This window comes from Miscanthus floridulus, chromosome 5 (genome assembly GCF_019320115.1).
Source record: "Miscanthus floridulus cultivar M001 chromosome 5, ASM1932011v1, whole genome shotgun sequence".
Lineage (NCBI taxonomy): Eukaryota > Viridiplantae > Streptophyta > Magnoliopsida > Poales > Poaceae > Miscanthus > Miscanthus floridulus.
In genome coordinates, this window is record NC_089584.1 from 13,887,222 (window position 1) to 13,914,814 (window position 27,593).

The window sequence follows — 27,593 nt, forward strand, 5'->3', positions numbered from 1 at the left end:
GACCAAGATGGCCAGGTAACTTTGGACCATGTGACTATGTAGCCACATATGACCATGTGACTAATCAATTGAGAGGGTCATAGCTTACTTGGAGTCTCCAGCAGGAGCCTCCACCGGCCGAGGAGCCAGAGGGTTCGGGTAGCAGGAAGGCCACATCCAAGCGAGACATGTCAAAGCTTCCTATTGGTAGGAATGCACACTAGCACATCACTGAGTTCGATGAATTCAGGGATCCACTCTCACCGCCTATAGCTTTGACCAAATATAAGACTATCCTTGGGTTACTTGTAAGGGACTTCATCCTGATTAGATACAGGAAGTGGATTAGAAAAGATAATGACCCATGGAGGGTTCTCGAAAGTGAGAAGGATTACATATGGGATATCAAGATCCTAGAGTATTTCACTTTCCCAACCGAGTATGACACGGAGGTAGTCAAGAAAAAAGCAAAAGAAATTATGGGGATATGCTTCAAGAATTTTAAGGGGACATTGTACAAGCATTTTTCCTCTAAAATAACGAGCCAGATTTCGATGGTGGATAGTTTAGCAAGCAGAAGGACTTCTGGTAGGATTTCAAGGAATGTAGGTTATCCGAGGAGTACTTAAAACTGAGCAGGAAGAATAAGGAGAACTCATAGAAAGCGACGAATCCTCATCATCTCGGCTCTCGTGGCTACGACAAAAAGATGCCAGAATTTGAAGCAGAACTTGAAAAGATGGATCGCCTTGCTGAGAAAGATATACAGGTTGAGACCGCCCATTGGGAGTCAAGATTGGTAATATACTATATGGGGAGGAATGTACGCCACGTGCGAGGATGGGAGCTTTGGCTCCACAAATTCACCCATGAGCGAACTCATCCAGAGGATCTCCCAGGTAACTGAGGAGGTGAGGCAAGGGACTTGCACTTCTAATAGGGAGAAAAACATGCTCACCCAAGCACTCGGAACCAAGGAGCACCCTGGTCGCACTAGAGGAACCGATGTTGTTCCTTGGAAACTAGCATTCCCTGAAGAATCTCACACTTATCGGAGCCGCTCGAGGGGTAGAGCGGAACAGGAGGCAGAGTGTTTGAGGTGACTAAAAGAGATGGAAGACAGAATGGACGCATGGATTGAGGCGACTGTTGAAGCACGAGTCCAGCAAATTTTGTTGTCCAATGGGTTAGGAGTACCACAAAATTCTACTCCTACTGCCTTTAGCCCACAGTTGAGGGGTCGCAGCAGCTGCGGATCGACCCCGCTCGACGAAGAAGATGCGAATGTGCCTCATCCGGTGGACGACATCACTGAACCTGTTAATGTCAAGTTGTACATCTGTTAGGAATGGACAAAGGATAAGGTAACACTCGGCCAGGCCTGGCCTACGGGAGACAGGACCATTAATGGCCGCCCAATTCCATAGGGGTATCCTTGCATCACCATTGACAAAATACTTGATAAGAAGTATGACAAGATACATATTGAGTACCCCGCAGCGGAAGACAGGCCGAAACTTGGTCATAACAAGGGCTCTCAAGTGGCCTGGCGCAAGCGCTTCACTAAGCTTGACCACCAATTGTCCTTTGATGATGAGGACGACTATGAGTCTTCGCCCACCCGCGATGGTCACTCACTATCTCCCAACAGAGATCACTCCCCTCCTCATCCCTTGCCATCACCCCCGAGAAGACAGATGTCTCCTTCTATTCCTCCCCGTTCGAATCCATCTTTATCAGCCCCGAGAAAAGAGAAGACTCCTCCTCCTCCTCCGTCTTCATCAGCCCCGAGAAAACAGAATTCTCGTCGTCATCCTCCTCCTCCTCCACCTCAGCCCAAAACAAGATTAAAGGCATCCTCGTAGTCGCAGAAAAGGTCCTTGGATTCGGTCGCTAATGCTCCCAAAATGGACCAACAAAAAAGAAAAAAGTCGTTCAGTGGCAGCGTTACAAACTTGATGAAAGAAAAATTTACAGCACATGTCTCGAAGGAAGATTGTGTTAGTTTCTTCAATCTCTGTGCCTCACTACCTCTGTGTTTGTTGAAGTCCGAATTCAAAAGGCAAACACAGAATCAGTACGCTACAATAAGAGCCGAAGAAATACACAATGAAGATTTAAGTAAGATACAGAAGTACGTCGAAGACAACCCCGAATTAACTATGGAAGAGGCCGCGAACATCTATTATGATATACAAGGGGCGGGAACACCGGCAATGAAGTATGAAAGGGGCAATCTTTTGGTTCCCGATGACGAGTATAAAAATTTAACAACATATATGTGCCAGTTGCATGAATATTACATGGCTCAAGCAACAGAGACGGAGGACTTTGGTTTCGAGGTTATTATCCGTTCGCCACATGTTTATCATTATCCTGAAGAAGAGAAGTTCGATGTCGAGTGGGAGTCCTTGTTCCAGCTATACCAGAAATGCTCTCTTGATTCACAAATGTTGACGCTGTGGACTATGTAAGTACCCTACATGCACGATATTACAATTAACTACTTTCTAGAGACACAAATTGTTAACTTTTGAGCACTTCCCATGATTTTATGTAGGTGTATAGCAAAATTTTGCATACTAAAAAGCAAATGGAATAACATAGGCTTCTTGAACCCCTTGCGAGTTAATGAGAAGACATGTTTAAGCCTCCATGGATGTGACGTGGAAGACCTGAAAGAGAGATTGATTGCTGTTTTTGATAAATTCAAGATAAAGAACAAAACTCACATACTTCTAGCCTATAACTGCGAGTATGTGTTCTTGGCTTTTAATGTTATGCTTCTTTTTTCGTTAAGATTATTCGATAATTAGGATTCTATGATTGCAGCAACCATTTCGTCTTCATTTGTGTCATTCTTGCTAAAAATCTGATCGAGGTGTGGGACTCGAAGAAAAAACCATTTCATCATCCGGATGCGCTGGTGGCTGTGCTGAATTAGTAAGCGATCCTAATAACATATTATTTTCTAATCACACATACCGCTTTCTAATGTTTCTCCTTTTAATGTTGCACAGTGTCCAAAGAAGACATATCGGTGGGACGCAGGTCCCATTTAAGGTTGTCGAAATGGAGGGAAAGTACCTAAAACAGCCGGCGGAAAACAATAAATGTGGGTTTTATGTAATGTGGGCAATGCTTCGCTACATCAGCGGGAAATTGAAAGAAGCAGATAAGTTAGTGTGTATAATCTCCATTTTATTTATATCTGTTAATAATTCAACAAAATGATTTACTGATTCCTCTTTGGATATCATCTTTTTTGAACGACAGCGTAAGAAATATAACTATGAAAGGCTGTTAGACATGGAGATCGTCGCACTGCAATCGGAGCTGGCAAAATTCATCTTAGCCGAGGTATTGGAAAAAGATAGAGTATTTTCCATTGCACAATCCGTGAAGTTCAAGGACTAGTATGGCCCAGAATGACTCGCTAGATTATTGTAAGAAGTCCGAGAAGCATACTTCATCTTATCGAATAATTTATTTTTTATTTTGAGGGATCGAGATCTTAATAAGAACATTTGAACTGTAACCATAATATTTGTAATGTTTAATATTGATGGACTAGTCGTCTACGTAGCGTATATAAAGCGAAACCCGATTCCACAAAAAAATTAAAATAAATTATAAAACAATAAAATGCGAACGGGCCATCACTGTTGGTTAGCAACAAACCGGCAGTGATGGCCAAGATGGGACTGTCGGCTTGAGCCACAAACAGGTAGCATTATCTTGGCCATCCCTGCCGGGTCTTGTCACAAACCGGCAGTGTTGTCGTAACCATCAGTGCCGGTTAGCAACAAACCGATAGTGATGGCTAAGATGGCACTGCCGGCTTGAGCCACAAACCAACAGTGTTGGCTTATCCATCACTGCCGGGTCTTGTCACAAACCGGCAGTGCTAGTTACGACAACACTACTGGCTAAAAACACAAACCGATAGTGATGTTCGAGGTTACACTACCAGGTGGTCTTATAAACCGGCAGTGTTGGCGGAACTGAACTTTGCCGGGTTGTGTAAAGGACTGGCAGTGAAGTTGAACAATACTGCCGGTTTGTAGATACCGACAGTGATAGCTAACCCTTATCACTGCCACTATAGTTGTGCCGGTTTAAAATCCAGCAGTGATGGGGTGTTTTGAACCGACAGTATTGTCCTGATATGGGGTAGTGCGATGCACTCTCGACGTTCTACCCTAAGCACGTCTTGTTCAACCCGTCAGGACCTCTTGCGATCCAAGTCTTCACCATTTCCAAGGACCGGATCGCCTCCTTGAAGCACCTCTGCGGTGGTGGCACGAGCACCTTCTGCGCCGTGAGCGCTCTCGTGTGGCAGTGCACATGCCTTGCGCGTCGGCTCCCACCTGATTCTGAAGCGTGCCTGGCATTCCCGGCTGACCTCCGGCATAGGATGAGGCCACCCCTCCCGAGCCGGCCGCTACTTCGGCAATGCGATGTTTTGGCTAGGCGTCACCAGAGCGTGGCGCGAGATATTGCCACGGAGGCGTTGGGATCCGTCGCTGGTCGCATCAGAGGCGCCGTCGATCGCATGGATGACGAGCTAGTGCGCTCTGCGATCGACTACTTTGAGATGGCCGAGATGGACAGCCGGCCTCCGAGGGGCACCTTGCCGCAGACGGACCTGCATATTACCAGCTGGTTGGGCAGGTCACAGTACGATGCAGATTTTGGGTGGGGGAAGCCAGAGTTGATGTCGCTGGCAGAGAACCACCGCGGGGGGTTGTGTTCTTGATGGACGATGACGATGGTGCTGGCAGCGGCGGCGTCCGTTTGCTCGTGTGCATGGAGGCTGTAAGTATATATAAAGGAGACAGAGCGGCTGCTTTATGCAAATCTAGCTCCTGCTAGGCAAGGTACTTCATGCGATGATTACCGGCCTAGGTACGGTACATCCTGACTTGTGAGGTTTTGTAATAATAAAAGGCCGGAGACAAAGAAGGACGACCTGGACGGTCGATCTGCTGGTTTGGTTGCATATCATATCATATTGTGACACTATGCAAGACCTGTAATTGTGTATGATTCTGTCATTTTTAACAAGGAAATAAAGCTCCAGCCTCTACCATCCGTGGAGGTATGATTCTGTAATTTAACGGAATAAAAAAAAAGGTTGTATGGTCTGGCATATCATTCTGTGTCCAAAAAGTGTGTCGCAATAAGCACTTTAGAATCTCAGAATTAAGGCCCAATATTAGTAGGATTAGACTATTATTAGTATGATTCTATGCCTAATACAGTGCTAAAGTAAGGCAATTCTGTGTTACGTTTGATATTAGTAATGCATCACATATACTCTCTCCATCCACGAAAGAATGCAATTATGGAAACCGTGATCAAGTTTACAATAATATATGTCTCCAAATAAATTTATTATAAAAATATATTCTATAACTAATCTAATGGTACTTATTTTGTATCATGAATGTTAGTGCTTTTTTATATAAATTACTCAAAATTTAAACTGTTTGGCTCCTAAAAAAATGAGAATTGTATTCTTTCGTGGACGGAGAAAGTATATCGCATTGCCATCGAGATTATACCAGAACTACAGCGAGTTTGTTTTTCCTTCGCATGAATCGATAATAAATATATATCATAATTAGAAAACCATGCATAATACTTATAGATCAAATCAGTGCAAACCAAGTGTCATAAAGCACAAACCAAAGTCCATAAAGTTATAATTAATTATTTTCTACTCTCAAGTTGTAGTTACTCCCATGTATATATCTCCAAATTTATGGTGTATATAGCCCAACAGAGTGTATGTAGCTGGAGTATATGATCATAATAGACCATATATGGTAGTATGTATGTCAAATATGCAAGTATACATAGTATATTGTTATACGTATTTTATATACTACTATATATAGTGGTATTGTAATAATATATTAGAACATAGGGGCTCTTTTGAAAAAATCATGTAGTAAGTTTCGAAGTATCTTAAAATGAGTACATAATAAACATTACTCAAACTGATCGATAAATGAGTATGCACCCACATGCAATGTTGTTTATTGAAGGCGTGGAAGTATTAGTGGCCGAGATGCTTCATGGCTTGATGTAGAATTGATTGAAAGCTACAAGCAGCATAGTTGAAATCATGATGCGGAATATGTAAATAGTATCAACAAATAGAATATGAGAACCATCCTCTAAAAAAAAAGAATATGAGAACCATGACATAATAATAAGTATACACTTTTAGCACCACTTTGGTTTTATTGCCTCATTTTCATTGTGCCGAGCAATCCTTTTACTTAATGTTGCCACATCTGGACTGCCCTCGTGTAAAGCTTGTATCGGAAGGATGAGAAGTAGGGCAAATAAGTATCCATTGTCCACAAGCGCCATTAAACAAGTTTTCACAACATTTCTCTCATATGATTCAGTGTGCTTCCATGTAACATAAATTTGTACAACACTGATTCCAAAAATTGATATGACACCATCGAAATTGTCCATTAAGGGATATGTTTGTCACATCATTGATTATTGTATCAACTCAGAGGAACCATAGTTAATCTTAGAGCCATTTGATGGGCTCAATTCTCTATAGTAGATGTAGATTTCAAAAGGATGTTAGGAAGGATTGCATAATAAAGTCTAAAAACATATATGGCATGCTTTCTTTGGTACCGCCGCCAGGTCTCAGAACGACATAAACTTTCTAAACAAGTCACCATTGTTCATTCAAGCAATAAAAGGGAAAGCTCCTACGGTACACTATAACGTAAATGGAAAACAATATGACATGGGTTACTATCTTGACGATAAAATATATCCAGAATGGGTAGTATTTGTGAAGATAGTAACGACCCCTCAATCGTCGAAGACAAATTATTTGCATTGATGCAAGAAGGGCCAGGAAAGATGTCGATTGTGCATTTGGTGTACTGCAATCACGCTTTGATATTGTTCGTCAACTAGCAAGGTTATGGAAGCAAGGGGGGACGTTATCAACATAATGCAAGCTTGCGTTATCCTTGACAATATGATAGTGGAAGATGAGAAGGAATCAATTAGAGAAGTTTTGGATTTGAATGAGAATCCAAGTGCGACGATAGTGCTCCCACTTGAAGTGCATACAAGCGACAACCCTAATCCATGCTTCGTAGAGGTACTTCATAGAAAGTCCGCTATTAAAGCTCGGCCAACACATAGAAACTCAAGAAGGGCTCTAATCGAGCGCATCTGGCAATGCTATATATGGAAATAAAGGGAAATAGACAAAATGCGTTGCAACTATATATAATATAATTATTATAGTGGTGGTTCTAAAAAATATTGTAATAATCATGTTGCTCTTATTTATGCTTGATACATTTTCTATCAAATAGCAACACAATGATATACAAAAATTTATTTATAGTTAATCTTAGCTACATGCAGAGCATTAAACAACTTGTAGACAATGAGATACACTATATGTTGTATGATAGATTCAAGGCGACGGTCCCCGTCTATAGGTTGTACATACCCTAAAGCTACCAAGAGTCGGAACCGTTTATTGAACTAGGAGCTAAAGCTAAAATTTTAGTTTTTACTAGATATTCTCAAAAATACTTTTTGAGATCGTTTTGTTGATCTTTTTTTACAAAATGCTTTGCCTTCACTAGAGAGGCTGCTCTATAAAAAAAACAAAGCGAAGCAAGGCAGAACAGTACCAAACTAACTCAAATCTCGCATTAGTCAATATATCTCAAATTTAATTATTTTTATAGAAAGGAGTATCAATATTTGTATCTTTAAATAAGTTACTACATTATAAAAAATATGTTTCAGAACTCATATTACGCATCATAAATATTAGCATCTTTCTATACATTTAGATGAACATGTGATTAATTGAGTAAAAAACGGAGATACATTTTTCTATAATGAAGTACTTTTTATACATGCTCTAGAATAAAGGCGACGATGCTAATTACCAGCTGTCATGCGTCACCTGCTCTAGAATAAAGGCAATGATATCTCCGTGTCTCTAAAAGAATAATGTGCACGCTGTCGGTGTGGTTCCATTCTCAGATGCTCTAGAATAGAATAATGTGCACGCTGTCGGTGTGGGTTCCATTCTCAGAATCGCACATGTCTCTGATCAGGACTCGTTCCTAGCAAATAATATCTGCGGCCTCTTTCACGGGGAGCCACACTATTTTCAGAAATGACGGTGTTGATGTTCTGATCTCAAACATACAGAGTAACTACAATAATCGATTTATAGCCAAGCTAGTTTGCTGATGTAGAAAAGAGAGAGGGGAGATATGAGAACTTGGCTCTCATGCAAGCAATAAGTTGGGCGCAGAAGCATAGACATATGTGGGTCTAAGTAAAAGTGTATGTGAGGAGGATCGAAAAAAAAAGAAAGTAAGACATGATACCACATAATAATAGAATTTTTTTTATAGACACATAGAAGACAACTACTGTATAACTGGGCTCTAATAAAGCCAAACAATTGGCTCTATTATTGCCCTTGCTCTGATAGTACTAACGTCCATCGCTGGTTGTGCTGCGGCCTATTTAATCGGTGAGTGTGAGAAGAACAAAATGAAATCGATGGATTTCAAGGTGCAGTTGGTAGAGTCGTCATTTGTAAGGCCGACCGAGCCGGCACCGAGGAAGGAGCTTTGGCTCTCTTCTTTAGACCTCGTGCAGGCCAACAAAGGCCACACCCCAACGATCTACCTGTACAGCTCCAACGATATTGCTGCTGCTGATTTCTTCAACGTGGCCAGGCTCAAGGAGGCTATGGCCAAGGCCTTGGTAGCCTTCTACCCCCTCGCCGGCCGCCTTGGCGTCAACGACGATGACGATAGGATGGAGATCAGCTGTAACGGCGAAGGTGCACTCTTTGTTGTCGCTCACGCTGATGATCTCAGTGTCGATGACGTCAAGCAATTCAAGCCATCGCCAGAGCTGAGGAGACTGTTTGTTCCACGTATTGAGCCATCGTCCATCATAATGGCCATACAGGTCCGCTACTTTTCTCTGCTTCCATGCTTTTTAATATTTTTCAACTTTCGATTTTCACGGTAGTCTGCTTTTTAACATTTAACTATAAAAGGGAGTACATAAATTGGGTCCTCTTGTTGGTTTCACAGATGGTTTTCTATTTTATACAAATATAGTAAGCAGTTGTTTTGCTATCTAAAATTCAAAAAACATTTTAAATCAGAAAAACATGAAATTAGTATGAAAATGTTATATTAATATTTATGATCTATATATAATTATTAGGAACTGAATTATTTATGTTACTATTGTTTTATTGCCTGCAGTCGTGTTTATTATTTATTTCAAAAAAATAAGAACCAAACAACTCTAAATAAAACACTAACAGATACATAACATTTTATAAGAAAATTGGTACTAGTTTTAAATTTCTCCAATTTTAAATGAATTAATTATATTTTTTATCATAATTTTTTATTTTTAGAAAATAGAAAACCATCTATGCATATTATATATGAATTGGCGTGCTTATGATGGCAGGTGACTTTCTTGAAGTGTGGAGGGGTGGCGTTAGGAACAGCTCTCCATCACGTCGCCATAGATGCTTCAAGTGCATTCCACTTTTTTCAGACATGGTCGGCCTTCTCCAAGCACGGTGACCATGCTGCCGTGGAGCTCCCGTGCCACGACCGCACCCTACTCCGTGCACGGTCGCCGCCCACAGTCCACCCCGACGCACTCTTGACATTGCACCCTAAGCTCATCTTCTCTGACCCGGAGGGACCTCTTGCATTCGAAGTCTTCACCATTTCCAGGGACCAGGTCTCCTCCTTGAAGCACCTCTGCGGTGGCACGAGCACCTTTTGCGCCCTGAGCGCTCTCATCTGGCAGTGCATGTGCGTTGCGCGCCAGCTTCCACCGGAATCTGAAGTGCGCATCGTGTTCCCGGCCGACCTCCGGCGCCGGATGAGGCCACCCCTCCCAAGCCACTACTTCGGCAACGCGGTGTTCAGGCTATGCGTCACCGGCGCGGCGGGAGAAATTGGCACGGCGGCATTGGGATCCATCGCTGCCCGCATCAAGGGCACCGTCGAGCGGATGGATGACGAGCTGGTGCGGTCCGCGATCGACTACTTCGAGATGGCCGAGATGGACAAGAGACCGGCTTTGAGAGGGACCTTGCCACTGACGGACCTGCATATTACCAGCTGGTTCGGTAGGCCACAGTACGATGCAGATTTTGGGTGGGGAAAGCCGCAATTCATGTCGCGGGCAGAGTCCGTCCGCGGCGGCTATGTGTACTTGATGAACGATGAGGGAACAACGGATGACGGTGGTGGCAGCGGCGATGTCCGCGTGCTCCTGTGCATGGAGGCTGTAAATATAAAGGAGATAGGGCGGCTGCTTTATGCAAAGCTCTAGCAAGCCGCTAGTACTGAATACTAATAATAAGGTTTTGTAACAATAATAATGTTTTGTAATAATTCCATATAAGGTTGTATGGTTGTATGCAGGAAGATACTTATATGTAAATTAAGTACTACTTGATTTGTGTAAACTGCTTGACTATTCCTACTTGATTACTCTAAATTAGAGTGGAAAAAATCTTAAGTATAGACAAGAAATATTGCCCAAACATTATTTATATTATATTTTGTCCCTTTATTTATTTTTGCACCAAACTCTTCTGCTTCACCAGGACACACGGTGTTAGGCACTGTCAGTTTGTCACGACGATAAATGTCATGCTCCCCATGATGTCCTATGACCTTTCCAGGAAGTAGAGTACGCGACGGGCATGGCTCAGATGACTTTTTATTATTTAAATTAGGTTAAATGCTTATGTTTAATTTTTTTTATTCTACCAATTCCGCATCGTATATGGATCTTGCAAGCGAAGCTGTACCAAGCATATAGCCGTGAAAAAGAAGCGTTGCTCGTGCCATCGTACGTTATGATCTGAACTTGTAATGAGTGTGTACTTGAGACAGCCCAGGATGCCTGGATTCTTGCACAGAAATTTTGGGACAAAAATTCTCCAAGTTCGACAGACAGAGACTTTTGAGATTCTGAGCAACAAGGGAAAAAAATGGAAACCGTTTTTCAAAAAAATTATTTCGTCAGCGTGTAGCATGGGATTGACCTTAACAGCAGGTGTAGTGTTGGACCGATGGATCTAGCTACAGAACTACATCGTGGTCCGTGGGCCGTCTCAACATTACGCCACGGCTGTGGGCTCATAGACAGGCGCAGAGCGCACGTTCTCTTGAGTCTTGAGGAATGGAGGGGGAAGAAAGAAAGAAAACAGCGATGTGCCTGTTCGCTTATGCTGAAATTTGACTTATTCTGACGTTTATACTGATATATTGTGAGAGAAAAACATCATTCCATGACTAAAAAGTAACTCAAGCGAACAAGGCTACTCCTGCATTGCTACTCCTGCTGCTCGTGCTATCCTCCTCGGTCACCATCTCGGCACTCACCGCCGCCGTAGAAGGCGACGAGGAGGAGGCCGCGCTGCTAGCCTTCAAGGCAGCGGCGATCAGTGGCGGGTACAACGACCCGCTTGCTTCGTGGAATCGCAGTACCACTGGTGTGGGTACTGCAGCTGGAAGGGGGTGTGGTGTCGGGGCACACACCGCCGACGCCGAGTTGTGGCATTGAGCCTCCCGTCCCATGGGCTTGCCGGCGTCCTCTCGCCTGCCATTGGAAACCTATCGTCGTTGAGGACTCGTGACCTGAGCTCCAATGGGTTCACCGGGATCATCCCAGCGAGCCTTGGTCGTCTGCACCGCCTCCATACGCTCAACTTGACTCACAATGCCTTCTCTGGCCCGCTCCCGGCCAACTTGAGCTCTTGCACTAGTCTAATGGAGATGGTCTTTGATTCTAACAATCTCAGCGGCAACGTGCCCCATGAGCTCGGCCACAACCTGAAGCAGCTCAAGGTGCTCAGCCTGCGCAGCAACAACCTTACGGGACGGATCCCGGTGTCGCTGGCTAATTTGACGTCGTTGAGTTATCTGGACCTCTCATTGAACCAACTCGAGGGTACCATTCCGACTAGCCTTGGCGTCCTCAAGGAACTTTGGTATCTTGATCTCGGCTTCAACAACCTCTCTGGCGTGCCCCCAGATATCCCTTTACAATACAATTTATCTTCCCTGGAAATGTTGCAGATTCGGTGGAACATGCTCAGTGGTAGCATTCCTACTGATACTGGCAGTAGGTTCCCCAGAATGCGAATTCTCTGTCTTTTTTGAAAACCAGTTCACCGGGACCATCCCTGCTTCACTCTCCAACCTCACGCCGCTCCAACTACTCTACCTCGGGCAGAATATGCTCAGTGGATATGTGCCTCGCACGGTGGGGAAGCTACGAGCTCTGCAACATCTACACCTGTACAGCAACAAACTAGAAGCTAACAATGGGGAGGGGTGCGAATTTATCACTTCTTTGTCAAACTGCAGCCAGCTCAAAATATTAGATATCAACAGCAACACCGGTTTCACTGGGCACCTACCAAGCTCATTAGTCACTACGGGAAACAAAGCCTTTGCCGAGTGCAAACTGTTTTGCCGAGTGTCAAAAATCGAGCACTCGGCAAAGACCTTCTTTACCAAGTGCCGCACTCGGCAAAGAATTCTTTGCCGAGTGCCAGTCTCTCGGCAAAAGCTCGGCACTCGGCATAGGCTGCCCCGTGTAACGATGTTCGGCCACGTCCTTCTTTGCCGAGTGCCTGCTGTTAGGCACTCGGCAAAGATTTTTTTTTTGGAAAATACTTTGCCGAGTGTCCCTGACACGGCGCTCGGCAAAGATTCAATTTTTTTTTGAAATATCCTTGCCGAGTGCCCACTGTTTCGGCACTCGGCAAAGAGAGGAATTAAAAAAATTACTTTTTTTTTAAAATTTCTTTGCCGAGTGCTCCTGTGAAGGCACTTGGCAAAGAGTAAATTTCTAAAAAAAATAATAAACCCTCTTTGCCGAGTGCCTATAAGTTGGCACTCGGCAAAGGCCCTCTTTGCTGAGTGCCATGCCCCGGCACTTGGCAAAGATTTTTATTTTTTTTTTGTTTTTGGCCTCCAAATTTTTTGTGCATCCCTTTTTAAGTACCAAGAACTCCTCGTTAGAATTTGGGAATTTTTTGTGGCTTTTTGCTATATTTAGTTACTTTATTTTGTTTACTTGAATTTTTTCGAAAATATAAATTTGAACTGCACATGCATCGAATAATGGAATTTAATGATTCAAAAAATAATATTCATGGTATTGAGTGTAGTGTGAGGCCGTATCCAAGAACGGACCCGAAATTTCGAACATCTTGTTCACGAAACATGACCGCGAACTTGCGTGCGAAGTGTTTTTAAATTCTATAAAATGCAAACGAAGTCCAAAAATCATGAAACTTGTCAAGATGTCCTGATATCGTATGTGGAGGATGTGATAAAAATTTGAGAAGGTTTGGTGCACGTTGTCACGTACGATGCTTAAAGTCAACGGGGCCGGCGCCGTGACGGTCGCTTTTCTTTGCCGAGTGCCCAATAAAAGACACTCGGCAAAGAGGGCTTTGCCGATCAATTTTTTACCGTGTGTTCTTTACCGAGTACCGCACTCAGCAAAGGCTTTGCCGAGTGCCTCAGGCACTCGGCAAAGAACCTACATCCAGTAGTGAGTGAATCTCTCAACAACCCTGTAAGTCCTCGACTTTGGCTATACTGGGATTTGGGGAAGCATCCCTTCGGCCATCGGCAATCTGGTGGGCCTTCAATTCCTTAGTGCTAATGATGCCTCCATATCCGGAGTAATTCCAGATAGCATCGGCAAGCTAGGAAACTTGACTGAGATTTATCTGTACAATAATAACTTGTCTGGCCAAATACCTTCATCTATTGGAAATCTCTCAAAGTTAGCTATCCTTAATGCCTTTAATAACAATCTAGAGGGGCCAGTTCCACCAAGCATTGGGAAGTTGAAGAGTTTAGTTGCCCTTGTTTTGTCATGGAACCACCTGAACGGTTCGATTCCAAGAGAGATTTTTCAACTTTCTTTCAGTTATTACTTAGACTTGTCATACAATTCACTATCAGGACCTCTTCCCTCCCAGGTCCGTAGCTTACAAAATCTTAATCTACTAAATCTATCAGGAAGCCAGCTGTCTGGCCAGATACCTGAAAGTATTGGCAAGTGCACAGTGCTGCAAGAACTTTGGTTGGACAGTAACTTATTTAGCGGAAGCGTACCAAAATATCTAAACAAGGCTCTAACTACACTCAACCTGTCAATGAATGAGTTTTCCAGTAGCATTCCAGATGCCATTGCAAGTATCAGTGGGCTGGAGCAATTGTGTCTGGCGCACAACAGTTTGTCAGGACCAATCCCTGCAATTCTACAGAACTTGACATCATTGTCAAACTTGGATTTGTCCTTCAACGATCTGCAAGGGGAAGTGCCAAAAGAAGGGATTTTCAAAAATTTGGCTAACCTGTCGATGAACGGAAATAGCAAGCTTTGTGGAGGAATACCCCAACTTCATTTAGTTCCATGCAAGACAGATTCTGTGAAAAAGAACAGAAGGGGGAAGCTAAAGTATCTTAAAATAGCAATAGCAACAACCTTTGCACTCTTATTATTAGCTATTGGTATTTCACTTGTTCACTTTATCTACAGGAAGCAAAGACAAAGGCAGAAGGGCACACTCGAACCACCAATGGTTGAGGAACAGTATGAAAAGTTTCTTATCATGCATTATCAAATGGAACCAATGGATTCTCCGAAGCTAATTTGCTTGGCAAAGGGAGCTTTGGGACAGTCTATAAATGTGCTTTTCAACCTGAGGGAACTGTTGTAGCTGTAAAGGTTTTTGACCTTGAACAATCAGGTTCTACTAAAAGTTTTGTAGCCGAATGTGAGGCACTGAGAAGGGTGCGCCACCGCTGCCTCATGAAGATCATCACATGTTGCTCAAGCATCAATAAACAAGGTCGGGATTTCAAGCTGGCATTGGTTTTTGAGTTCATGTCAAATGGTAGCTTGAATCGTTGGCTCCATAAAGAATCTACCATGCCCACTTTAAACAATACTCTCAGCCTTGCACAAAGGCTAGATGTTGCTGTTGATATCATGGATGCATTAGACTATCTTCATAATCATTGCCAGCCACCAATCATCCACTGTGATCACAAACCAAGCAACATCCTTCTCAAAGAAGACATGAGTCCCCGAGTTGGAGATTTTGGCATATCTAGAATCATTTCAGAAAGTGAAAGTAAAATTCTACAAAATTCCAATAGCACAGTTGGCATAAGAGGCTCCATTGGTTATGTTGCTCCTGGTAAATGCTATGTTTTGAATATTTTGTCTTTATTGCAAATCCCTCTATAAATATGGCATGCTGATCAATACTTCCTATTTCTTTTGCATAATAACAGAGTATGGTGAAGGTTCTTCCATCACGACTTTCTGGTGATGTTTATAGCCTGGCATATTGCTGCTCGAAATTTTTACAGGGAGGAGCCCAACAGATGATATGTTTAGAGACTCAGTGGATCTACATAAGTTTTCAGAGGATGCGCTCCCAGATAAAACCTGGGAGATAGCCGACACGACAATGTGGCTGCACACTAGCACCTATGGCAGCAATACAAGAAACATAATTGAGAAATGTTTGGTTCATGTCATTGCTCTTGGGGTATCCTGCTCGAGAAAACAACCTAGAGAGAGAACACTGATACAAGATGCGGTCAATGAGATGCATGCTATCAGAGATTCATACCTCAAGTTTGCCAGACCTCTTGTGGTGGAAGATGGAGCAGGAACGTTTTTGCAGTAATTTTCAAACAACAGTGGATAAGTAGAGCTGAAAATGGGCAATATGTTTGCAGGTGATAACTTAAATAAAATAATTAAAGGTGGCTTCAATTCTATTATCCTGCCTTTAAAAATCTGCATTTTCTTTATATCAGATTTTATGCAAATTGGTTGTTATATGAATATACAACAATCGCTACATAAATCAGATAATAGAAACTTTTTCACCTGTAGTTGGCTCAATGGTGTAGTTGAACTCTAAATCGGTTATCTTTTATCTTTGGACATTTTGTAGAGTATGGAGGGCTGTTCTGAGATCTCAACAACTGGATCAGGTGATATTGCTTGGTATGTTTACATGAAGCTCAATGGTTCCACTTGGTGAAAGAACCTTCAACAATGCTGTTTCAACAATATTATCGCTACATGTGGAGTCAAAGAATATCGTTGTGAAGAGTAGAACCAAGAATTTTATTTCTTTCTACGAATTTCTGTTTTCAGGCTTGCCATATCCTGCTCAAAGAGATGCACGACATCAAAGATTCATACCTTGTGTTTCCTGTTATCTTGAGAAAACACCAAATGCAGACATTTGCTAGAGCAATAATCACTGAAGGTAGATTAGAAATTTAGGATATGTTGTCGACTAAAACAACTAAAGCCGTACATGCAGTCAGGTTTGAAGTCTCTCCCTTTTGGATCTATAATAATGTAAATGGAAAAGTAAAATGCCATGCAAATTTACCTTCTTAAGATAAGAAATGCTTGAACTTCTACAGAAGTGGGCATATCATCCATATACACTTACTCCACATCCTCACATTATTTTGAGGAAAATGGCTGGGTGTTGTGCCTGTTCATTAAAGCGCATCCTCATATTAGTCATGGATCAAAATATGAAAAACACTTGGCTTGAAAAGTTAGACATGCATTTCAAACGAATACAGGTTCATAATAATCACCCAGAACAAAAAAAAATGATGAAGTTTCCACTGAAATTTAATCAATAAAGAAGCAGGCCACAACTCAAACTGACTATGTTTATATGGCAATTAGGGTGCATGCAGATGAGAGCATCACAAAATCTAGAAATTCAGAAAACATCATATTGTCTTCATTATTGGTAGCCAAGCTCTAGTGGCACCCCATGCACATTGTTAGGGAAACCTCCATGCAGCATACGTTCAAATCATCAACGAACAAACATGGCAGTAGGACAATGCCAGAAATTATAAAATGCCAAGCAAGTTAAACCACAGATGTAACAGAACCGACCAAATCATAAGAACGTAAGTACAAAAACAATCACCGAAGTGATCAAATTCCTGTACTTAAGCTCCCATAATCCCGGTAGTCCGGAAATCACGAAGGATTTCAACCAACTCTCGACATACAAACCAAGACCGTAGTGATTCAACACAACACATCATTCGTTACAACATTTCACAAGTAGCATTCGGATTACATCCATCAGAGTTCAAATAAAATATTACAAACCAAGTTCGAATTTGCGGAAGCAACATAGTTTAGTACATAACTTCATAGTTTCAAATACATTGCCAGGTCTTAGTCATGTCCCACAAAAGCATCATCAGGTACGAGAACTAGAAGAGACCGCGCCCAACGGTCTAGTCTTCATCCCCAGCCGGGAGAAGGCAATACTTGCAGCAACCAAAGTAGAACTGGTCATCTGCAACAGGTGGGAGATAAACCCTGAGTACGAAAAGGTACTCAGCTAGACTTACCCATCAAAAACCAGAAATAAAAGACACCAAGGGCCAAGCAAGGCTTAAGAGGTGGGCTAGCTGACACAGTTGCATAAAAGAGCTTATGAATATAGTAACCAATTTAAACTTCTCATCAAGGTTATCATCATTTACCTGTCTACTAGATTTGCACCTGTACTAGAGCACTCACTTATTAGGAGCAAACAATATTAACCATAGCAGGTATAATAAGGCTGTCATCATCATATCATCATTTCCGAACCATTATGTTATTTAATGTATCTACTTTGGAGATAAGCCCGTCAAGTTCTCACTAACCGGGAGAGACGGCGACTCGAATCGAATTACAACTTAGCTGAGGGGGTATTCCTAACTCTCACCCTAGCATACTTTGCAAGGGTAGCCGTGGGTCACCTTTGGTACAACTCAGGAACCAAATTCGCGGGTTCGATCAGCGCCAGCACTCTCAGGGATTACCCTTCTGCCAAGACGATCCAGACTTTTAAATCACCTACCCTTGGACTCATGCCTACGGCTCCCTTCCGAGGCGAACTTTATACTTATCGACTCCCGGCTTGAGGTGAGCTACTCGGCTTCGTGGTCGGTCTTCGGACACGGCCAACTAAGAGAGAGGCATGTGTTCAACATGAATAGGAAAGGCTCCAAGATTCAGTCCTTAAGCGACACAGACGGAGTCATTGCAAACCGGCAAGCCTCCGTCCAGTCTTCATTTCAAATTAAGACTGGTTCTTTTCCACGATAGCAAATATAGCCAATCGTGCCATATGTATCTTCCTATATCTCATAGGTGACAGGAAATTACCTGACTTCTACCGTGTTTAAGCAGGGCTAAGCACTACACGAACCTGAGCTACATAGGATTCAGGGTATCAATATCTAGACAAGGATTGGATAACCAATGCAGCAAGAGTTTGCATCCAACACCTAACTTAATGCAACAATATATATGTAACAATAATACTTTAATTGCATTTCATAAATTAGGAGGCTTAATATGCTCCAGGGCTTGCCTTTCACAAAGTTGCACGGACGGTGATCCGGGCACTCAACGGCGACCTCGTCTGGCACTTCTCCTGAAGGCTGCACCTCCTGAACCTCCGGTGTCGGCTGCTGCTGCTCGCTCGGTTCATCGAATTCCAGCAGTGTCACTCCTTCCGGTACACCTATTGCATGCCGATGCACAAGATAAATATTATGGATGCATAAGGAATGACATGATGCTCATGATGAATGGATTACAGTAAGTGTTTAACGAAACCTCACTGGACACTCGTTTATCGATTAAGAATAGCTCTATTCAAATCACTTTAAAACATGTATCTAACTTAACTTGAAGAACAAGATCAACTTACCTAACTTGCATAACCTAAGATAAAGATGCTCATCTTCAGTTAAAGGCCTAACACCTAGGAACATTACCACAAACTTAGAAATAGTAAAGGCATACTTAAAACAACAGTTAAAGTTTAATATGCACACGGGTAGTTCCTTAATTCAATCACAACAAGAGTTCTACAAATCCAAATGACTTGCATGAGGACATTCTGGAAAGCTTATGAAATTATCTATAATTCATTTATAAACATCAAAGCATGATTCTTACGTTAACCAAATCGAATTAAGGTAAACATAGAATCTGTCCAGAAATGACAGGTTTACTAAATTAATTAATTAGTGATAATGCAAAAGCATAATTGGACCAAACCAAGTTTACCAACTTGTTGCACATACCAGAGGAACATCATAAAGTATAGTGCCAACTTCTAAATAAATTATTTAATGCCCTTTTCTAATTTATTTAGTTAATTAGGTGATTAAAGCAATATATAGTAAAACTGCTCAAAAAAATCTACATACAAAATTACAGTAGATATCTCATGCTTCACATAGACTACCATAAAAATTTCAAAGCCATTGGGCAAGCAGAACTTGCTGTACCCAAAATAACAGGTGTCATATCTATTTCTAGCATAATTAGGAAACCCTAATGAAAAGTGTCAAGCAACATATTTCACATTTTTCCTAGCCTCTTTCTAGCATAATAATAGCACTCACCAAATTTTACCCTTACTGGATCTATAGAAAAATTATGAAAATTCACACAAGCTCCATCCATGCAAATAAGAGAATTTTCTATCTCCTTCATACAGTGTCCAAAATATATGAAAATTTAACTACAAGCTATTCATGATATGAGCAGTACACCATAAAAATCTCATGCCATTTAGAGGTACATAAAAAAAGATATAATTACCCCTATTTTCTTCATGATTAAAAGAGATAATTAGCAACTCCATTTTTCATAACAGAACATGGCATAGATTATATTTTTAATAGAAACTAGACATTATCATGAACTCAACAAAATTGGAACCACATCATTTGGATCTACCAACTGAAACAACCCCGATTTCCGTGAGGGGAAATCCACAGAGTCGAAATGTAATAAGACCGTGGTAGATCATATTACCCAAATTCTAGTCGTATATCACATCCATACACGATAATATCAGAGTGCAAATAGTGCGGAATTACATAAATTATTACATCGTTGCATTGGCGGAATCAAAAGTAGCATTCGATCAGAACAGCTTGAAGATAAGATCACCAAAACTCGAGCGTAGGCACAAATCCCTCATCCGTCAAACTCCTCGGAGCTATACTCCTCGACAGAACCTGTATGCCAAAATTTATTAGTACGATTTGTACTGGCCACTCCCAACCCTATGAGCATTGCTTTGTGGAAATTGGATGCAAGTTGGATATAGTCAAAAGAAACCTATAAGGCTGGGGTTTCCTATTTATTTAGCATATCAAGTAAATGTAAAAGTATAGTCAAGTTTTAACACCAATCTCACACACATTCCACCCTATTCCCATTCCAGAGCCAGGTTTCAATCCAGGGATCGAAATACCATCTCCATACCATCACCACATTTCCATCATACCATCCCACATCATCTCCATGCCATAACCATACCATCGCTCAGTCAACAGGCCAACTCCCTCTCGGCACTGTCTCAAGGCCCATAGCCCCTGGCTACGACCGAACACTCACTTCCAGGGGGGAGAAAAGAATGACTCATCTCACTATCTAGTTTAAGCGAAACCCAGGAAAGGTCCATAACCGACAAGTCGGCATATGTATCGATCGATCAACCAAACACTCTGCAGAGGTTTTACATACCCACAAGATAGCCATCCTCGACGGTGCCCCATCTAGGCAGATTTCGGCCGCTTGCTAGCCTAGAACGATGCCACCCTACCTCTCAGCCCTGGAACATCCTAAGTCTAGTCTGGGATGGCTGATAATGTGAGTCATAGATAGAGTCAGGACCCTCCGGATGTCAGGAGCCGGGTCCACAAGGCCTCCTAAAGTCTCGGTAGGGTGTGGGAGGAAACCGCGCACCCCATACCTCCTTGCACACATTCGCCTAGCAGTAGTGGCATCGCTCTACCAAGTAGTCCGACCGTCCCGCACCATATAGGGCGAGTGGGATGTAAGGCTTCCCGGTGAATCTGAGTACTAGTAAGTCCTTAGGGATGACCAAGCCAGAATGTCTTCATCAGGGTTTCCAATTACCGTGCCACCACAGCACCTTCACCTTGGGCTCCACCTCCCCAAGGTTCACACTAAGGCCACCTCCAATTACCATTTACCCGCCATAGGTATTCCATATCCAAGTGCCGAGGTAGCACCACATGGCAAGACTCGCCCCAGGCTCGTCGTTATTCCAGCTCAGTCGACACAACCCTTACCCTCCACGCACCCAAGTCACACACGCAGCACTCTCCCCATAGTCCAAATAACACCAGTTTCCACCACGCATCAAAGTAGTATAAGCGTAGTAGAAGTAATAAACAATGAAATATATCAGCAAGCGTGTGTCTAGCCTAACAGTAGGGTGAGCAGGGGTAAGGTTGCGTCAAGGTAAAGGCCATCAAGTAAGCATACTACCATGCAAGTCCTATCATAGTGAGATTATAACAGTAAAGCAAATAGCAGCTCTATGTTAGCCATGTGTAATAGGTGCTACGAGATTGGGTGGGATGTGGCACCTTCAGTGCAGTCATCTCCATACTCCTCACGGTACTCATGATCCTCGTCCATCCGGTTCTCCTCTGAGTCTGCAAACGATCGCATTACAGTCGCATTAGCGACATCTATAGAATAGCACAAAGAAATAATGAAAATTCAAAAGAGCCAAATGCACTCAAACATGGGTTCATCATGTAGAGCTTGATTTTAGATGAATTTTGGTCCTAGTTTCATATTTTTCTGAGGTCGTATGAATTAGTTATGAATTTTCGAAGTTTAAATCATTTCTGAAAATGGAAAAAGGCTGATTTAATCCTGGGCTGACACGTGTCACGCTGTGGTTGGTCCACGTGGCTTGCTGGTGTCAGCATGATGTCATCGTCTTGATTCTAGTACTGACAGGTGGGGTCCAGTGTGTCTGTGCCACTGACATGTGGGGCCAGGTCAACGGTCAACGTTGATCAGTCAATGGTCAACACGGGCCGGGTCTCAAATGGGCTCTGGTGGGCTCGGGTTGGGCTGGTCTAGGCCGGGCTGACCCAGACACATGGCGTGCTATGACGCAGCCACGTCACGGCCATGGGCCTCTACTGGGCTCGGCATAATTCTCCATTCACTTCGCCGGCCTCGGTAAACTGGCCTCGGCATATTTTCCGATCACTCCTCTAGCCTCGGCAAACTGGCCTCGGCAAATTCTTCGATCACTCCTCTGGCCTCGGCAAACTGGTCTCGGCATATTCTCCGATCACTCCTCTGGCCTCGGCAAACTGGCCTCGGCATATTCTCCGATCACTCCTCTAGCCTCGGCAAACTGGCCTCGGCAATATCTCCGATCACTCCTCTGGCCTCGGCAAACTGGTCTCGGCAATATCTCCGATCACTCTTCTAGCCTCGGCAAACTGGTCTCAGCATATTCTCCGATCACTCTTCTAGCCTCGGCAATATCTCCGATCACTCCTCTAGCCTCGGCAAACTTTTTTCCGTCAGACGAGGCTGAGCCCATCCCTTGGGGATCGGGCAAGGCAGAGTCGCCCGCCAGTCGTCGGGTGCGGTGAAGCTGGTGGCTCTTGGTGGACCAAGAGGCGCTGGTCTATGGACCTAAGGCAGGGTGCATGGTGGACCAAGTCCACCTCTCTTTCCTCGGGCATGGTCTACGAGCACCGGGTTCATGCGCGGGTGGCCGGCGAGGGGAATTTCCTCCGTTTCTCCCGCGGCATGCTCCTGCCGGTGATGTGCTCTCCGGTGAGCTCCCGTAGTGGCTCAGGCGTCCAATTGAGGTGGGGTAAAGCCTTCCCATGCCATGGCGACTGCAACGGTGGGGTCAAGGCGACGGATAGGGCCTCCTAGGTCACTGGCCACGGCGAACGGCGGCTCTAGCACAACCGGCGTGCGGGGGTGGTGTGGGTGCAACAGCATAGGCCGCGTCTATGGTGCGCGTGAGCATCATGATGCTCCAGCGGGCATGTTGGGCAGGTCGAGGGGTCCTCTAGGGCCTCCGGTGGCTTTGGTCATGGTGGCGGCCTTCTGATCATGTCGGCGGCATCGGTGTGGGGGCTATGGCCTTGGAGGGGCATCACAGTGGGGTGTGTAGGCTCCTTCGGATCCGTGTGGACGCTGTGAGGGCGTCTAGAGCTCAAGGCGGGACTTCTGGTCTCCAGGTGGCCGATGGGGACTTCCCGGCAGCCACGGCGACATGGTGACGATGGCGAGGCATGTAGTAGCGCTACGGGCACCGGTGAGGTGGTCACGGCATGCGCATGAGTTACCAGTGGCTCCAGCGAATAGGACAGGCGAGTCAATGAGACACCAAGCGCTCCCAGCGGTACTAGCCATGGTGGTCTGGTGCTCTGGCCAGTGGTCTGGTGCTCTAGCCGGTGGTGGCGGTGCTCTGGCTAGTGGTCTGGTGCTCTGGCCAAAGGGCTGCGGCTGACTATCGTCGACTTGGTCTACGCGGCTATCCTCCGGTCATCATGGTGACACTCTACGGCTACGTTCTAGTCTAGCGAGGTGGTCAGGTGCGCCAGTGGTGGCTGCGCCATGGCGGCGGCGTTGTGGGCGCGGCGTGTGTGTGCTCGGCTACGGCGTCCATGGGGCTAGGGGGGTCTCAACAGTGAGAGGCTCACCGTAGGTGTCGTAGACGATAGGATGGTGGTGCGGTGAAGAGTCAAGGCCTTGTAGCTCTGGAAGCAGTGCAGCACAGCATCGTGGCATCGGCTCCTGCTCCGGCGACACCAGCGGCGTCACACTGCTTCGGCACTCCCCCTTCTTCTTCCTTTTCTCCCTCTGCTCTCCTGGCTCTCTCTCTCTCTCTCTCTCTTGGCTTGGGCGTGCAGTAGACAGCCACCAAGTGGCGGTGGGGCGATGGGAGAGCGCTAGGGCAACTGAGGCCGGGCTTTTATAGCCGAACACCATGCTCCTATGGCGGATGGTGATCGAGTGGTAGAGGCGTGTTCAGTGGCATCCAATGGCTCGCGTGAGGTTGCGTGGGCATGGTGTAAGGAAAAGACAGGGCCATGCCCCAGGCGTGACCCCTGGCCCGCCCTTGCCAGCGCTATCGGGGCTTGGTCGGAGGCGGTTGAGGCGTTGGCGGAGGAAGACAACACTATGGACAGGGGTGGCTGACATGCGGGGCCAAGTGGCAGCGAGAGCAAGCGAACGGTGAGGCGCGCGGGCGTGAGCAGCGCGCTGGCTGGCTTGCTGGGCCGTGAAGCTGAGCAGGCCAGGGCCACAACGAGGCTTCCTCCCTTTTCTTCTTTTTCTGTTTTTCTTTTCTTCTCTTTGTTTGAATTTAATTTTGGTTTTGGAACTTGAATTCAAAATTGGTGCACCAAATTCATTGGAGTTGTTAAACACATCATAACTTAAATGAAAATCCAAATCACATTTTGAATTAACAATGTATGCAATACTTTATTTGTTAGAATTTAAATAAACATAATCAACAAATGACATGCCATGCTTATGTGTTGACTTTGGTTGGGGTTAGACCTAATGCATCTCTTAGGTTGGGTTTCTATACATGACACTCATCATCACATGGAAGCTTTTAAGAAAATTTTTTTGTAGTTGGTATTTTTAGTGTATGGATTTTCGGGTTGTTACAGTCCTACCCCTTAACAGAATCTTGTCCCCGAGATTAAAGCGTAACATACTCTTTAAAAAGATAAGGATAGTGTAGCCAGAGGTCAGACTCTTTCTCCCATGTTGCTTCTCTCTCTGTGTGATTGCTCCATTGAATCTTGCACATTGGAATAGTTTTGCTTCGGGTCTCTTTGGTATCTCTGTCCAGAATTCTGATAGGATGTTCTTTATACTCAAGTGTATCTTGAATGTCAAGTGTATCAGTTGGAACTACTTCATCGGGCACCCTCAAACACTTGCGTAGCTGTGAGACATGGAATACGGGATGTACACCCATCAATTCCTCAGGTAGCTCAAGTTCATAGGCGAGCTTTCCAATTCTCTTGCAAATCTTGTATGGGCCAACAAATCTTGGGGCAAGCTTTCCTTTCACATGGAATCTGACAGTTCCACATAACAGGGATACCTTGAGATAGACGAAGTCTCCCACCTTGAACTCAAGTTCTCTTCTCCTTTTGTCAGCATAGCTCTTGTATCGACTTTGAGCAATTCTCAAATTCTCTCTTACCTGAGCAACTCCTTCTTCTGCATCTTGAATCTTGGCAGAGTCAAAGAACGATCTTTCTCCCGGTTGGGACCACATCAAGGGTGTTTTACAAGGTCTGCCATACAGAGCATCAAATGGTGACATCTTGATACTGGCCTGGTAGCTGTTGTTGTAAGAAAATTCCGCATAGGGTAAGCATCTCTCCCAATCAGAGCCATAATTCAGTACACTAGCACAAAGCATGTCTTCTAAGATCTGATTTACTCGTTCAGTCTATCCATCTATCTATGGATGATAAGCGGTACTGAAGTCAAGTTTGGTTCCAATGGACCTGTGCAGGGCTTCCCAAAATCGAGACACAAACTGAGGACCACGATCAGATACAATACTAGAGGGAGCTCCATGCAACCTGAGAATATGCTCAATATATAGATCTGCTAATTTTTTGGCATTAGTCTTGGTCTTAACTAGTACAAAGTGAGCGATCTTGATCAAATGATCAACAATCACCCAAATGGAATCATTGCCTTTCTGTGAACAGGGCAATCCAACTATGAAATCCATGGATATGTTCTCCCATTTCCACTCGGGAATGTCAAGAGGCTTTAGCAAACCTACAGGCCTTTGATGTTCAGCCTTGACTCTATTATAGGTGTCACATCGTGCCACATGTCCTGCGATGTCTATCTTCATGCCCTTCCACCAGAAGTGTTTCTTCAAGTCTTGATACATTTTTGAACCTCCAGGGTGAATACAGTACTTGGAATCATGAGCTTCTGACAGAATTTCCTCTCGTAGGGCTAGATTAGAAGGTACACAGATTCTATCCTTGAACCAAATGGTTCCTTGTTCATCTTCATGGTGGTTGGTCTTGTAGGCTAGTTTCATCAGACCATGGAGATGTCCGATCTCCTCATAGTTTTTCTGAGCTTGACGGATGCGATCTGTGAGATCATACTGTATGCGGAGCTCATTCAACAAGCCGTGCGGTAGTATCTCAAGTTGAAGATCATCAATCTCTTCCTTGAGCTTAGGTGGTACGGATTCAGTGATCAAAGTGTGACAGTAGCTCTTGCGACTAAGAGCATCTGCGACTACATTAGCTTTTCCCAGATGATAGTGAATTTCTAGGTCATAGTCCTTGATCAACTCTAGCCAACGGTGTTGCCTCATATTCAAATCTTCTTGAGTGAAAAAGTACTTCAAGCTCTTGTGATCCATGTAGATATCACACTTGTTGCCTATCAAGTAGTGCCTCTAGATCTTCAAGGCATGCACAACTGCTGCTAACTCAAGATCATGGGTTGGGTAACGGTTCTCGTGTTCTTTCAACTGTCTAGACGTGTATGCTATCACTCTTCCATCTTGCATCAATACACAACCAAGTCCTTGATGGGATGCATCATAATAGACTACGAAATTTTTGCTGATATCAGGCAATGATAGCATAGGAGTTGTGGTAAGCTTCTGTTTCAATTCCTGGAAGCTTTGTTCGCACTTGGGCATCCATTCGAACTCCTTGGTCTTCTTCAGAAGGTTGGTCATTGGACGGGCTATCTTGGAGAAGTTTTTGATGAATCGGCGATAATATCCAGCCAATCCCAAGAAACTTCTGACTTCTGTCACATTACGGGGTTGATCCCACTCTTTCACAGCTTCAATCTTGGCTAGGTCAACTACGACACCTTCAGCTGATAGTACATGGCCTAGGAAGGCAACTTCCTATAGCCAAAACTCACATTTGCTGAACTTTGCGTAGAGCTAATGTTGGGCTAATTTCTCGAGCACAGTTCTCATATGATGCTCATGTTCTTCAATGGTGGGTGAATAGACAAGGATGTCATCTATGAATACCACCACGAACTTATCCAGTTCATCCATGAAAACCTTATTCATCATGTTCATGAAGTATGCGGGCGCATTCGTGAGTCCGAAGGATACCACAGTGAACTCAAACTATCCATACCTAGTCATGAAAGTTGTCTTCGGGATGTCACTCTCTCGAATCTGCATCTGATGGTAGCCAGATCTGAGGTCAATCTTGGAGAAATACTGGGCACCTCAAAGTTGATCAAGTAGATCATCAATCCTTGGCAGGGGGTACTTGTTCTTGATGGTGACTGCGTTCAAGTTCTGGTAATCAATGCACATTCTCATTGAGCCATCCTTCTTCTTAACAAACAGAATAGGAGATCCCTAGGGTGAAGCACTAGGTCTGATATATCCCTTTGAGATGAGCTCATCAAGCTGTTTCTTGAGCTCAGCCAGTTCATCAATTGACATGCGATAGGGTCTCTTAGCAATGGGTCCTATTCCTGGCAACAGATCAATGATGAACTCTACATCACGGTCTAGTGGCATACCCGGTAATTCTTCAGGGAATATATCGAGATAGTCTCTGACCACA

At 44.0% G+C, this 27,593-nt stretch overlaps 1 protein-coding gene and 2 pseudogenes across 1 annotated transcript; all 3 read left to right on the forward strand.

Moving 5' to 3' along the window:
* Positions 1–800: 800 nt before the first annotated feature.
* LOC136454264 (hydroxycinnamoyltransferase 4-like) lies at positions 801–4,903 on the forward strand (annotated as a pseudogene).
* Positions 4,904–8,559: 3,656 nt separating this feature from the next.
* Positions 8,560–10,491, forward strand: LOC136451567 (hydroxycinnamoyltransferase 4-like). The gene is made up of 2 exons (XM_066452264.1): positions 8,560–8,985; positions 9,505–10,491. Exons 1-2 carry the CDS (start codon positions 8,560–8,562, stop codon positions 10,384–10,386), a joined length of 1,308 nt encoding a protein of 435 aa, XP_066308361.1. The 3' UTR covers positions 10,387–10,491.
* A 643-nt stretch (positions 10,492–11,134) lies between these two features.
* LOC136454265 (probable LRR receptor-like serine/threonine-protein kinase At3g47570) lies at positions 11,135–15,793 on the forward strand (annotated as a pseudogene).
* The last annotated feature ends 11,800 nt before the right edge of the window (positions 15,794–27,593 follow it).

Coding starts and splice junctions, on each gene's coding strand:
- LOC136451567 (XM_066452264.1), top strand. CDS start 8,560: ATGAAATCGATGGATTTCAAGGTGCAGTTGGTAGAGTCGTCATTTGTA. Junction 8,986..9,504: donor CCATCATAATGGCCATACAG/GTCCGCTACTTT, acceptor TTATGATGGCAG/GTGACTTTCTTGAAGTGTGG.